Here is a 14,149-nt window from a genome sequence, read left to right on the forward strand (position 1 = left end):
TTGGGGCCTGGGATGGGGGTGAGGGAGGAGATATGGGGGCAGGTGTAGCACTTCCTGTGATTGCAGGGAAAAGTGCCGGGTGTGGTGGGGCTGGAGGGGAGTGTGGAGCGGACAAGGGAGTCACGGAGAGAGTGGTCCCTCCGGAAAGCAGATAAGGGTGGGGAGGGAAAGATGTCTTTGGTGGTGGGGTCGGATTGCAGATGGCGGAAGTGTCGGAGGATGATGCGTTGGATCCGGAGGTTGGTGGGGTGGTACGTGAGGACGAGGGGGATTCTTTTTTGGTTCTTATTGCGTGGACGGGGTGTGAGGGATGAGTTGCGGGAGATGTGGGAGACATGGTTGAGGGCGTTCTCGACCACTGAGGGGTGGAAGTTACAGTCCTTGAAAAACGAGGACAACTGAGTACGGGAGTGGAATGCCTCATCCTGGGAGCAGATGCAGCAGAGGCGAAGGAATTGGGAATAGGGGATAGCATTTTTGCAGAAAGGTGGGTGGGAGGAGGAGTATTCTAGGTAGCTGTGGGAGTCGGTGGGCTTGAAATGAATATCGATTTCCATGTGGTTGCCCGATATGGAGACAGAGAGGTCCAGGAAGGGGAGAGAGGTATTAGAGATGGTCCAGGTAAACTTAAGGTTGGGGTGGAAGGTGTTGGTGAAGTGGATGAACTGTTCGAGCTCCTCGTGGGAGCACGAGGTGGCGCCGATACAGTCATCAATGTAACGGAGGAAGAGGTGGGGTTTAGGGCCGGTGTAGGTACGGAAGAAGGTTTGTTCCACGTAACCTACAAAGAGGCAGGCGTAGCTTGGGCCCATGCGGGTACCCATGGCCACCCCTTTTGTCTGTAGGAGGTGGGAGGAATTGAAAGAGAAGTTGTTGAGGGTGAGGACGAGTTCGGCTAAGCGGATGAGGGTGTCAGTGGAAGGGGACTGGTCGGGCCTGCGGGACAGGAAGAAGCGGAGGGCCTTTAGGCCATCTGCATGGGGAATGCAGGTGTAGAGGGACTGGACGTCCATGTTAAAGATGAGGTGTTGGGGACCAGGGAATTGGAAGTTCTGGAGGAGGTGGAGGGCGTGGGTGGTGTCACGGACATAGGTAGGGAGTTCCTGGACCAAGGTGGAGAAAATGGAGTCCAGATAGTTGGAGATCAGATCGGTGGTGCAGGAGCAGGCGGAGACAATGGGTCGACCAGGGCTTGCGCCTTCTGGACAGTGGACAGATTTGAGGAATGAGGAAGAGAGTTACTTGCTACATTATTCCTAGCTTCTGACCTGCTCTTATAGATGCTGTGTTTATGCCGTGAGTCTAGTTACATTTCTGGTCAATGGTAACACAAGGGATGTTAACAGTGGGGGAATTCAGTGATGGTAACACCATTGAATGTTAAGGGGCAGTAGTTAGATTGAGTGCCCCCCTTCTCTCATTGGAGATGGTCATTGGCTGGCATTTGTGTTGCATGAATATTACGATTTGTCAGCCCAAGCCTGAATATTGTCCGGATCTTGTTGCATTTGAACGTGGACTGCTTCAGTATTTAAGGAGTCATGAATGGTGCTGAACATTGTGCAATCATCAGTGAATATCCCCATTTCTGATTTTACAATGGAGGGAACGTCATTGATGAAGCAGCTGAAGATGGTTGGGCTTTGGACACTACCCTGAGGAACTCCTGCAGAAATGTCCTGGAGCTAAGATGACCTTCAACCACCATCACCATCTTCCTATGTGCCAGTTTCCTACTCCTCAATGTGTGTGCTTGAAGTCTTTGCTGATTTTTATTCGTGATTTCAAAGATTTCCTTGCTCATATTTAACCTGAAGCCATGAGACTTGATGGGGTCCAGAGTCAATGTTAATGACTCTGAAAGCAACTCCCTCCTGACTGCACACCACTGTGCCGCCACCTGTTTTGGCTCTGTGCTGCTGTTGGGATAGGACATAACCAGGGATGGTGATGAGGATGTCTGGGACATTGTCTGTAAAGTATGATTCTGTGAATATGACTGTATCAGGCTGTTGATTGGCTAATCTGTGAGACAGCTATCCCAATTTTGGCACTAGCTCCCAGATATTGGTGAGGGGGTCTTCGCAGGTTCAACAGGGCAGTATCTGTTGTTTCTGGTGCCTAGGTTGATGTTGGATGGTTCTTCCGGTTTCATTTTTTTCTTGAGACTTTATAACAATTGATACAACTGAGTGGCTTGCTGGGCCATTTCAGAGGGCAGTTAAGAGTCAAACACAGTGCTGTGGGTCTAGAGTCACGTGTAGGTCAGATCAGGTGAGGATGGCAGATTTCCTTCCCTGAAGGACATTAGTGAGCTAGATGGGTTTTTCTGGCAATTGACAATGGTTTCATGGTCTTCAGTAGATTCTTAATTCCAGTTTTTCTTTATTGAAGCTGCGTCCCCAGAGCATTAGTTGATGTTCTGGATTAATAGATTAGCAATAATACCTAGAGGCCATCGCTTCCCCTGTAACTGACAGAATACTTACACGAACCCATCCCCAATTACACATTCCCCAAACCACTTCCACTCCACAGGCATCTGTGGGACCTGACACTTCATATTGCTCTCCTTCCCCTTGCACCCAACCTTCTCTTCATCGTGAGAGACTTGAAAACTCTTCCTCCCCCTCTCTGCTGTGGACCTCACATGTCTCTTCTGGTCTGGACCCAAATCTCTTCAACTAATGGGAGCCAACACCCACACCCCCTCCCTTCCTTCTCTCTGGGTCAATCTGTCTCTTTTTCGCAGGAATCGATCTGCCCTTCCCCCTCTATTGACTCATCCTGCTCTGGTGTGCCTCCTGATCCCCCACTGCTGGACTCAAGCCCCCTTCACTTTACACCACCTCTTGCTTGCTCCATTGGGCCTGATTCTCTTTATATCTTCCTCCATCATTGACCTACCCAAATCCCAGTATCACCTACCTGGCCTCCTTGCATCCTACCCTCTACCCACAATATCCTGTGGCTCTGCAAATCTGAGGGAACCCTGATAGAGAATTTCCTGTCAGAAATGTGGAGCTGTCTCCTCTTTTTGGAAAAAAAAGCCCAGAGTGGCAAGCTGCCTGAGTTTGACACTCCTCAGAAAATCTGTAATGCATTTGCAACTTTCTATTGGAATTCCTACATATTTAGAATAGCAATATAAATCTTCCACTTTTGTGTAAGTCACAGTTTTGTTTTATGGGAATGAGAATGCCATCTATTGGAATCAGATACGTTTTGCTAGTATTATTGAAAGGGCTGGTGTCAGACAATTATATGAGAAAACCTATACTTCTACGAGAATACATCGGAGAGAAGGGAAGGTAATGGGCTTGTGGTGTTATTGGTAGACTATTAATCCAGAGACCTGGCCACAGCAGATTGTGGAACTGAATTAAAAAAAACATAAAATCTGGCATTAAGAACCTGCTGATGACAATGAAATCATTGTCTATTGTCAGAAAAACCAATCTGGTTCACTAATGCTCTTCAGGGAATGAAATCTGCCATCCTCACCTGGTCCGGCCTACATGTGACTCCAGACCCCAAGTGCCCTCTGAAATGGCCTAGAAAGCCATTCAGTTGTACCAGTCGTTACCAAGTCTCAAAGAAATGAAACTAGGTGGATCACCTGGCATTGACCTAGGCACCAACAGATCAGAGATATCTAAGGAGATAGCAAGAATTGCAGATGCTGGAGTCAGAGGTCAACACAGTGTAGAGCTGGAGGAACACAGCAGGTCAGGCAGCATCAGAGGAGTAGGAGAGTCGACGTTTCAGGCCTAGACCATTAATCAGGACTGGGGACGGGGGAGGAAGCTGGGAAATAAATAGATGGAAGAGCAGTGGGGCTGGGGGAAGGTAGGTGGGATGGCGATAGGGCTAGTGGGACACCACCCCATGGCCTTCTACCCTCCCTCAACTTCTTCATCTCTAACTGCCGATGCGATGTCAATCGCCTCAACCTCTCCACCCCTCCCACTCACTCCAACATTTCCCCATCGGAACACGCAGCACTCCGCTCCCTCCACTTCAATGCCAGCCTCACCATCAAACCCATGGATAAGGGGAGGGCACAGTAGGGGCATGGCGCACTGACCTCTACATTGTAGATGCCAGGTGCCAATTCTCTGACACTACCTCCTACTGCCCCCTCGAATATAACCCCAACCCTAATCACCAGACCATCGTCTCTCAGACCATCCATAACCTTATCACCTCAAGAGACCTCCCACCCACAGCCTCCAACCTCTTCATTCCCCAACCCCAGACCGCCCGGTTCTACCTACTTTCCAAAATCCACAAACCTGACTGCCCCAGTTGACCCATTGTCTCTGCCTGCTTCTGCCCCACTGAACTCATCTCTGCTTACCTTGACTCTGTCTTTACACCACTGGTCCAAGAACTCACCACCTACATTTGGGACACTACCCATGCCCTCCACCTCCTCCACAACTTTCAATTCCCTGGCCCCTAAAACCTTATATTCACCGTGGACATCCAGTCCCTGTACACTTGTATCCCCTACACAGATGTCCTAAAAGCCCTCTGTTTCTTCCTCTCCCACAGGCCTAACCAGTCCCCCTCCACCAACACTCTTATTCACTTAACAGAACTTGTTCTTACCCTCAACAACTTTTCCTTTAACTCATCCCACTTCCTACAAACTAAGGGGGTGTCTATGGACACCCATATGGGTCCAAGCTATGCCTGCCTCTTCGTAGGATTCGTGGAACAGTCCATTCTCCGCTGTTACACTGGCACTATTCCCCACCTCTTCCTCTGTTACATTGATGACTATATCGGCATTGCCTTGTGCTCCCATGAGGAGCTTGAACGGTTCATCAACTTTACTGACACCCTTCACTCCAACCTCAAATTCACCTGGACCATCTCCATATCTCTCTTCCCTTCCCATTCCTCTCTGTCTCTATATCCGGTAACCGTCTCAGCACTGACATGTATGTCAAACCCACCAACTCCCACAGCTACCTAGACTACACCTTCTCTCACCCACCTTCCTGCAAGACTGTGATCCCCTACTCCCAATTCCTCCACCTCCGCCACATCTGCTCCCAAGATACAGTGTTCCACTCCCGCACATCCCAGATGTCCTCTTACTTCAAGGACCAGAACTTCCCTCCTCTTGATCAAAAATGCCCATAACAACATCTCTTGCACTTCCTGCGCTTCTGCCCTCAAACCCCCTCCCCCCTCAACAAAAACACAAATAAGGACAGAGTCCCCCTGGTCCTCACATACCGCCCCACCAATCCTCTGCGACCTATAATCCGACCCCACCATCAAAGATGTATTTCCCTCTCCATCCCTATCTGCCTTTCATAGGGACCGCTCACTCTGTGACTCACTCGTCCGCTCCACGCTCCACACTCCACACCAACTCCACTGCACCTGGCACCTTTCCCTGCAAACACAGGTGGTGCCACACATGCCCTTACACCTTCCCTCTCACCTCCAAGGCCCAAAATAAACTTTCTAAATCTGACAGGAGTTCACCTGTAGATCCTCCAACCTGGTCTACTGTATTCATTGCTCTCGCTGTGGCCTCCTCTGCATCGGTGAGACCAAACACAGACTCAGTGACAGATTTGCGGAGTATCTGCGCTCTGTACTCTATAATCAACAACACCTGCTGGCTGCTAACCATTTTAACTCCTCCTCCCACTCCCTTGGTGACATGCCCATCCTGGGCCTCCTCTAGTGCCACAATGATGCCACATGCAAACTGGAGGAACAACACCTTATATCCTGTCTTGGGTGCCTATATCTGATGGCCTAAACATAGAATTCACCAGTTTCAAAATCTCCCCAACTCAGGCCTCATCCCATGTCCAACCCTCCCTCTCATCCCTGCCCTCTTGACCTGACACTACCTGCCCATCTTCTTCCCCACCTATTCACCCCACCCTAACCACTGACTAATCCCCACTACCTCTACCTGGATCCACCTATCGCCATCCTACCTACCTTCCCCCAGCCCCAGCTCCCTTCCCCTCCCCAGTCCTGATGAAGAGTCTAGGCCTGAAACATTGACTCTCCTACTCTTGTGATGTTGCCTGACCTGCTGTGTTCCTCCAGCTCCACACAGCATTGAAATCAGATCTGAGCTCTGCAGTCCTGCCACATCCAGTTGTGAATGGTGGTGGACAATTAAACAACTCACTGGAGGAGGAGGCTCCACAAATATCCCCTTCCTCAATGATGGAAGAGCCCAGCACATCAGTGTAAAAGACAAGGTTGAAGCTTTTGCAGCAATCTTCAGACAGAAGTGCCAAGTGGATGATCCATCTCGGCCTCCTGCTATGGTTACCATCATTACAGGTACCAGTTTTCAGCCAATTTGATTCACTCCACATGCCGCCAAGAAAAGGTTGGAGACACTGGATACTGCAAAGTCTAGGGCCCCTGACAATATTCCGGCAATAGTACTGAAGACTTGGGCTCCAGAACTTGCCGCTTCCCTAACCAAGCTGTTCCAGTATTGTTACAACACTGGTATTTACCCGACAATGTGAAAGATTGTCCAAGTATGTCTTGTACTTATAAAGCAGGACAAATCCAAACTGGCCAGTTACCGCCCCATCAGTCTACTCTCGATCATCAGTAAAGTGATGGAAGGTGTCATCAACAGTGCGATCATGCAGCATCCGCTCAACAATCACCTGCTCAGTGACACCCAGTGTAAATTCCTCCAGGGCCACTCAGCTCCTGATCTCATTACAGCCTTGGTTCAAACATGGACAAAAGAGCTGAATTCCAGAGGTGAGGTGAGAGTGACAGCCTTTGACATTAAGGCTGCATTCAACTGAGTGTGGCATCAAGGAGCCCTGGCAAAACTGGAATCAAAGGGTATCAGGGGGCAAACTCTCTGGTGGCACCTGACACATAAGAAGATGGTTGCAGTTGTTGGAGGTCAGTCATCTCAGCTCCAGGATATCTCTGCAGGAGTTCCTCAGGGTAGAATCCTAGGACCAACTATCTTCAGTTGCTTCATCAATGCCCCTCCTTCCATCATAAGGTCAGAAGTGGGGATGTTCGCCGATGATTGCACAATGTTCATCACCATTCGTGACTCAGCAGACGCTGAAGCAGTCCATGTTCAAATGTAACAAGATCTGGATAATATCCAGGCTTGGGCTGAGAAGTGGCAAGTGACATTTGGGCCACACAAATGCCAGGCTATGACCATTACCATTAAGAGACAATCTAACCACCGCCCCTTGACATTCAATGGTCTTACCATCACTGAATACCCCACTGTCAACATCCTGGGAGTTATCATTGATCAGAATCTCAACTGGAATCACCACATAAATGCAGTGGCTATAAGGACAAGGGCAGCAGATATATGGAAACATCACCACCTTTAAATTCCTCTCCAGTGCACACACCATCCTGATTTGGAAATATATGATCGTTCCTCCACTGTCACTGGATCAAAATCCTGGAATTCCCTCCCTGGCAGCATTGTTGGTCAATCCACAGCAGGTGGACTGCAGTGGGTCAAAAAGGCAACTCGCCACCACCATCTCAAGGGCACGAAGGACAGGCAATAAACGATGGCCCAATCAGCAATGCCCACATCCCACAAAATGAATTTTTAAAAAATCTCATGGAAATAAACCAGAAAACTCAATCTGAGAAGTTGCATGAAAAGGTCAGGGGATACAAGTAGTAAAAAGCACATTTGTGTTAAGACAAGGCAGTTCAGCATTCTCAGTAAATCCTCCCCTCTAGTGCTAATTTTGCATTTTTAGGCACACTCTCTTCACCTCCTCCACATCTTTCTGCTCTCCCTCATTCCTCCTGCTCAATATCAGCATGTAGTATTACTAATGTTGACAGAGAAGTTTGAACTGGGTGTTAGCATGAAAACAATCTGGCCAGACTTCCTAATTTTCACTGGTTTGCTATGTTAAAACAGGTTTCCCAAAAATCACAGTCCAATTTAGTAAAAGAAATCATGAAGGGAATATCCACACACCAGTCACAGACAGGCGGTTCTGTGGATGCGAACGAGATGAACAGATGGTATGTTGCCTCCCGGGTGCCAGGGTCCGTGATGTCTCGGATCGTGTCTTCAAGATCCTTAAGGGGGAGGTTGAGCAACCAGCAGTCATGGTACACATCGGTACCAATGACAGAGGTAGAAAAAGGACAGAAAATGTGAAAAACAAGTACAGGGAGTTAGGTTGGAAGCTGAAGTCCAGGACAAACAGGGTAGTTATCTCTGGATTACTACCAGTGCCACATGATAACAAGGTAAAAAGTAGGGAGAGAGTGCAGCTAAACACGTGGCTACAGGGCTGGTGTAGGAGGGAGGGCTTCCATTATGTGGATGATTGGAGCACATTCTGGGGAAGGTGGGACCTGTACAGTAAGGAAGGATTGCACCTGAACCAGAAGGGCACAAATATCCTGGGAGGGAGGTTTGCTCGAGCTATATGGGGTGGTTTAAACTAGATTGGCAGGGAGTGGGGAACTGGATTTGTAATTCAGAGGATGAGGTATTCAGCCTTCCAACACACACAACAGGGAGTGAGGTTGTTAATAAAGAAATGTGGTCGATGGAGCGTAACTGTGGACACAGAGACGGTTTGAGGTGTGTATACTTCAATGCTAGAAGTATCAGAAATAAGGCGGATGAACTCGGAGCATGGGTCAGTACTTGGAACTACGATGTTGTGGCCATTACAGAAACTTGGGGAACTCAGGGACAGGAATGGTTGTTGGAAGTTCTGGGATTTAGATGCTTTAAAAGAAATAGGGAGGGTGGAAAACGAAGCGGGGGAGTGGCATTGCTAGTCAGGGCTAGTATAGCAGCTACTGAAAGGCAGTTTGAGAATGATATGTCTACAGAGTCAGTTTGGGTTGAGGTCAGGAACAAGAAAGGGGCAGTCACTTTGTTGGGGGTTTTTTTTTAAACAGACCCCCGAATAGTTGCAGAGAAGTGGAGGAGTGGATTGGGAGGCAGATACTGGAAAGGTGCAGAAGTCACAGGGTTGTAGTCATGGGTGACTTCAACTTTCCAAATATTGATTGGAAACATTTTAGTTGTAATAGTTTAGATGGAGCGGATTTTGTCCAGTGCATTCAGGAAGGATTCCTGACACAGTATGTAGATAGACCAACACGAGGAGAGGCCACTTTGGATTTGGTGCCTGGCAATGAACCAGGCAGAGTGTCAGGCCTGTTGGTAGGAGAGCATTTAGGTGGTAGCGATCATGACTCTGTTACTTTTACAATAGTCATGGAAAAGGATAGGTACATACAACAGGGTAAGGTTTATAATTGGGGGAAGGGTAATTACAATTCTGTTAGGCAAGAACTGGGTAACATAAAATGGGAACAGATGCTGTCAGGGAAGAGCACTATTGAAATGTGGAGATTGTTTAAGGAATGCATACTGCGTGTGCTCGATATGTTTGTCCCTAGCAGGCAGAGAAGATGCAGTCGAGTGAGGGAGCCTTGGTTCTCAAGAAAGGTCGAATGACTGGTTAAGAGGAAGAAGGATGCTTATGTAAGATTTAGGAAATAAGGAACAGAAAAGCTTCTAGAGGGATACAAGTCATCCAGGAAGGAGCTGAAGAAAGGGCTTAGGAGACCTATAAGGGGGTATGAGAAAACCTTGGCAGACAAGATCAAGGAAAACTCCAAGGCTTTTTACACATATGTGAGGAATAAGAGGATGACCAGAGAAAGGGCAGGGCCGATCAAGGATTGTAAAGGGAATTTGTGCACGGAGCCTAAAGAGGTAGGAGAGGTCCTTAATGAATACTTTTCTTCGGTATTCACAACTGAGAAGGACCTATTTGTAGAGGAGGACAGTGTTAAACAGGCTGGTAGGCTAGAGGAGGTCGATGTTAGTAAGGAAGATGTACTAGGAATTTTGAGGAACTTGAAGATAGATAAGTCCCTCGGGCCTGATGGGACTTATCCAAGGATTCTATGGGAAGCGCAGGAAGAAATCGCAGGGCCTTTGGCAATGATCTTTTCGTCCTCACTGTCCACTAGTATAGTGCCGGGAGATTGGAGAGAGACAAACGTTATTCCCTTGTTCAAAAAAGGGAATAGGGATAACCCCGGAAATTACAGGCCAGTTAGTCTTACGTCAGTGGTGGGCAAATTATTGGAAAGGGCTCTGAAAGATAGGATTTATGATCACTTGGAAAGGCACAGTTTGATTCATGATAGTCAGCATGGATTTGTGAGGCATAGATCATGCCTCACAAAGCTTATTGAATTCTTTGAAGAGGTGACCAAACACATGGATGAAGGTAGAACAGTGGATGTGGTATACATGGATTTAAGTAAAGCGCTTGACAAGGTTGCCCATGGTAGGCTCATGCAGAAGGTAAGAAGGCATGGGATAGGGGGAAATGTAGCAGATTGGATTCACAATTGGCTGAGCCTTAGAAGACAAAGGGTGGTAGTGGACGGAAAATATTCAACATGGTGCTCAGTTAGGAGTGGTGTACCACAAGGCTCTGTTCTGGGTCCTCTTTTCTATTTGTGATTTTTGTAAATGATTTGGATGAAGGAGTGGAAGGGTGGGTTAGTAAGTTCGCGGACAATACGAATGTGGGTCGCGTTGTGGATAGGGCGGAGGTCTGTTCTAGGTTACAAAGGGATATTGATAGGATGCAGAGCTGGACTGAGAAGTGGCAGATGGAGTTTAACCCTGAAAAGTGTGAGGTGATTCATTTTGTAAGGAAAAACTTGAAAGCAGAATACAGGGTTAACGGAAAGATTCTTGGCTGCGTCGAGGAACAGAGCGACCTTGGGGGTCATGTCCACAGTTCCCTGAAAGCTGCCACCCAGGTGGATAGAGTTGTTAAGAAGGTGTATGGTTTGTTAGCTTTCATTAGAGGGATTGAGTTCAAGAGCCGTGAAGTTATGCTCCAGCTATTCAAAAGCCTGGTTCGGCCACATCTGGAGTATTGTGTCCAGTTCTGGTCGCCTCATTACAGGAAAGATGTGGAAGCGTTGGAAAAGGTGCAGAGGAGATTTACCGGGATGTTGCCTGGAATGGAGGGAAGGTCTTACAAGGAAAGGTTGAGAGAGCTAGGGCTTTTCTCTTTACAACATCGAAGGATGAGAGATGACTTGATAGAGGTGTACAAAATGATCAGAGGTATAGATAGAGTGGACAGCCAGAGACTGTTTCCTAGGGTGGAAGTAGCTAAAACGAGGGGGCATAGTTTTAAAGTGAGTGGAGGTGGATATGGGGAGACGTCAGAGATAGGTTCTTTACTCAGAGAGTGGTCAGGGGGTGGAATGCATTGCCGGAGAGGGTAGTGGAGTCATCCTCATTGGGGCATTTAAGCGGCTATTAGATAGGCATATGGATGATAGTATAAGGTAGGGGTGGAGGTTAGATAGACGTTAGGATTAGGGTAAAAGTTTGGCACAACATTGTGGGCTGAAGGGCCTGTACTGTGCTGTACTCATAGATAGAATCCCTACAGTGTGGAAACAGGCCCTTTGGCCCAACAAGTCCACACCGAACCTCAGAGCATCCCACCCAGACCTATCCCCCTATAACCCACCTACTCTACACATCCCTATGGGCAATTCAGCATGGCCAATCCACCTAACCTGCACATCTTTGGACTGTGGGATGAAACCAGAGCACCTGGAGGAAACCTATGCAGACACCGTGAGAATGTGCAAACTCCATGCAGACAGTCACCTGAGGCTGGAATTGAACCCAGGTCACTGGCACTGTGAGGCAGCAGTGCTAACCACTGTGCCGTCCCGTACTGTTCTATGTTCAGTCTGTGCTTCATCAATTGTATGACGTAGCATGTTAAACCAATTGATATTGTCATTGTAATGATGGTAATACTGATAGCATTTGTCATCATTAGCCTGAAAAACTGACAGCAATTCCTGCCAATCAACATGTACAGCTAAACGTAGTTGGCCCGGGACAGTGATAATAGGCTGCCGTGTTGAACTGCTGTAGGTTGGCCCACAGTGACTTTATGCAGGGAATTCCAGGATTTTGACCCCACGATAGTGAAGGAATGGTGATAGATTTCAAAGTCAGGATAGTGAATGGCTTGGAGGTGAACTTGCCGATGGTTCTATTCCTTTGTACGTGCTGCCCTTGTCCTTTTAGATGGAAGTGGTCGTGGGTTTGGAAGGTGCTGTCTGAGGATCGTTGGTGAATTTCTGCAGTGCATCTCGTAGATTGTACACACTTCTGAACGTCTATGATGATGGAGTGGATGCTTGTGTATGTGGTGCCAAACAATTGGGCTGCTTTGTCCTGGATGGCATCAAGGTTCTTAATTGTTGGAGCTGTATCCATCCTGGCATGTGGCGAGTACTCCATCACATTCCTAATTTGCACCTTGTAGATGATGGGCTGACTTCGGACATCATGAAGAGAGTTACCTGCTGCATTATTCCTAGGCTCTGACTCGCTCTTGTAGCCACTGTGGTGAGTCCAGTTGAATTTCTGGTCAAAGGTAACCAAAGGATGTTAACAGTGGGCAATTCAGTGATGGTAACACCATTGAATATGAAAAATGGTTGGTTAGAATGTCTCTCTCACTGGAGAAGGCCATTGAATAGCATTCGTGTGGCACGAATATTACTTGCCATTTGTCAGCCCAAGCCTGGATGTTGTCCAGATCTTTTTGTATTTGAACGTGGGCTGCTTCAATATCCGAAGAGTCATGAATAGTGCTGAACATTGCGCAATCATTGGTGAACGTTCCCACTTCTGACCTTATTATACAGGGAAAGTCATTGACGAAGCAGCTGAAGATGGTTGGGCCTTCACACCACCCTCATGAATCCCTGCAGACTGCCGTCCAACAACCACAACCATCTTCCTATTTGCCAGGCTACCAACTCTTCAATGTGTGGACTTGAAGTCTTTGCTAACGTTTTATTTGTGATTTCAAAGATTTTCATGTACTTCAATGTTTTAAACTGTTACTGTTGTTAAAATCATGTTGTTGAATAGGGTTTTTAAACCATGTATTAAATTATAATTAGAACAATCCCTCTTGGTCTGAAAATCTAATAACATATTTCTGGATTTTAAATTTCTGTCATTAGAGTTACATAGGTTTTTTTGTGATACTTCAGCTTTCACCTTAATTCCCATGTGCATATCCAATATCTTTATTCTTCTCAGTTAAAGAAAAATAGTATATTTTATTTCTCTGGTTTGCTTTTGTGGCAATACTTCAATCAGGCTGCGAAACTTGCCTCATTGCAGCAATGACTGGATGCTTTCCATCCTCGAGAACTGATGACAAATTTAATGTCACGCAAGTTGCAATCCGTGTGAAAGAAAACGCTCGCTCATAGTGGTAAAGTGAACAGGAAGAAAGCTGTCCACAGAGTACAATATCTAGATTATAACTATGCTATTTGATCTTTTTAGTACAGTGGACTCTATTGCAGTCTTAACTTTTATAGAGTCATAGTCTTACAACAGAGAAAATAGAGCCTTTTGGTCCAACTTGTCCATGCTGACCAAGTTTACCAAACTAAACTAGTCACATTTTCCTGTACAACAAGGTGCAGGGCTGGATGAACACAGCAGGCCAAGCAGCATCATAGGAGCAGAGAGGCTGACGTTTCAGGCCTAGACCCTTCATCAGAAAAGGGGGAGGGGAAGGGGGTTCTGAAATAAATAGGGAGAGAGTGGGAGGCGGATAGAAGATGGATAGAGGAGAGGATAGGTGGAGAGGAAACAAACAGGTCGAAGAGGCAGGGATGGGGCCAGTAAAGGTGAGTGTAGGTGGGGAGTTAGGAAGGGGATAGGTCAGTCCAGGGAGGATGGACAGGTCAAGGGGGCGGGATGAGGTTGGTTGGTAGGAGATGGAGGTGCGGCTTGAGGTCGGAGGAGGGGATAGGTGGGAGGAAGAACAGGTTAGGGAGGCAGGGACGAGCTGGACTGGTTTTGGGATGCGGTAGGGGGAGGGGAGATTTTGAAACTTGTGAAATCCACATTGATACCATTGGGCTGCAGGGTTCCCAAGCGGAATATGAGTTGCTGTTCCTGCAACCTTCGGGTGGCATCGTTGTGGCACTGCAGGAGGCCCAGGATGGACATGTCGTCTGAGGAATGGGAGGGGGAGTTGAAATGGTTCGCGACTGGGAGGTGCAGTTGTTT

At 47.5% G+C, this 14,149-nt stretch overlaps 1 protein-coding gene across 1 annotated transcript in view; it reads left to right on the forward strand.

The window, feature by feature from the left end:
- The window catches only part of LOC109915773 (semaphorin-4D-like), a 255,376-nt gene extending 242,482 nt beyond the window's left edge, over window positions 1-12,894 (forward strand). Inside the window, exon 19 of the mRNA XM_048620562.1 lies at window positions 12,760-12,894. Within this exon, the coding sequence (XP_048476519.1) occupies window positions 12,760-12,894 (135 nt within the window). The remainder of the gene's footprint in view (window positions 1-12,759) is intronic.
- Window positions 12,895-14,149: the final 1,255 nt, after the last annotated feature.

The sequence above is a fragment of the Rhincodon typus genome, chromosome 3, assembly GCF_021869965.1.
Source record: "Rhincodon typus isolate 14 chromosome 3, sRhiTyp1.1, whole genome shotgun sequence".
Lineage (NCBI taxonomy): Eukaryota > Metazoa > Chordata > Chondrichthyes > Orectolobiformes > Rhincodontidae > Rhincodon > Rhincodon typus.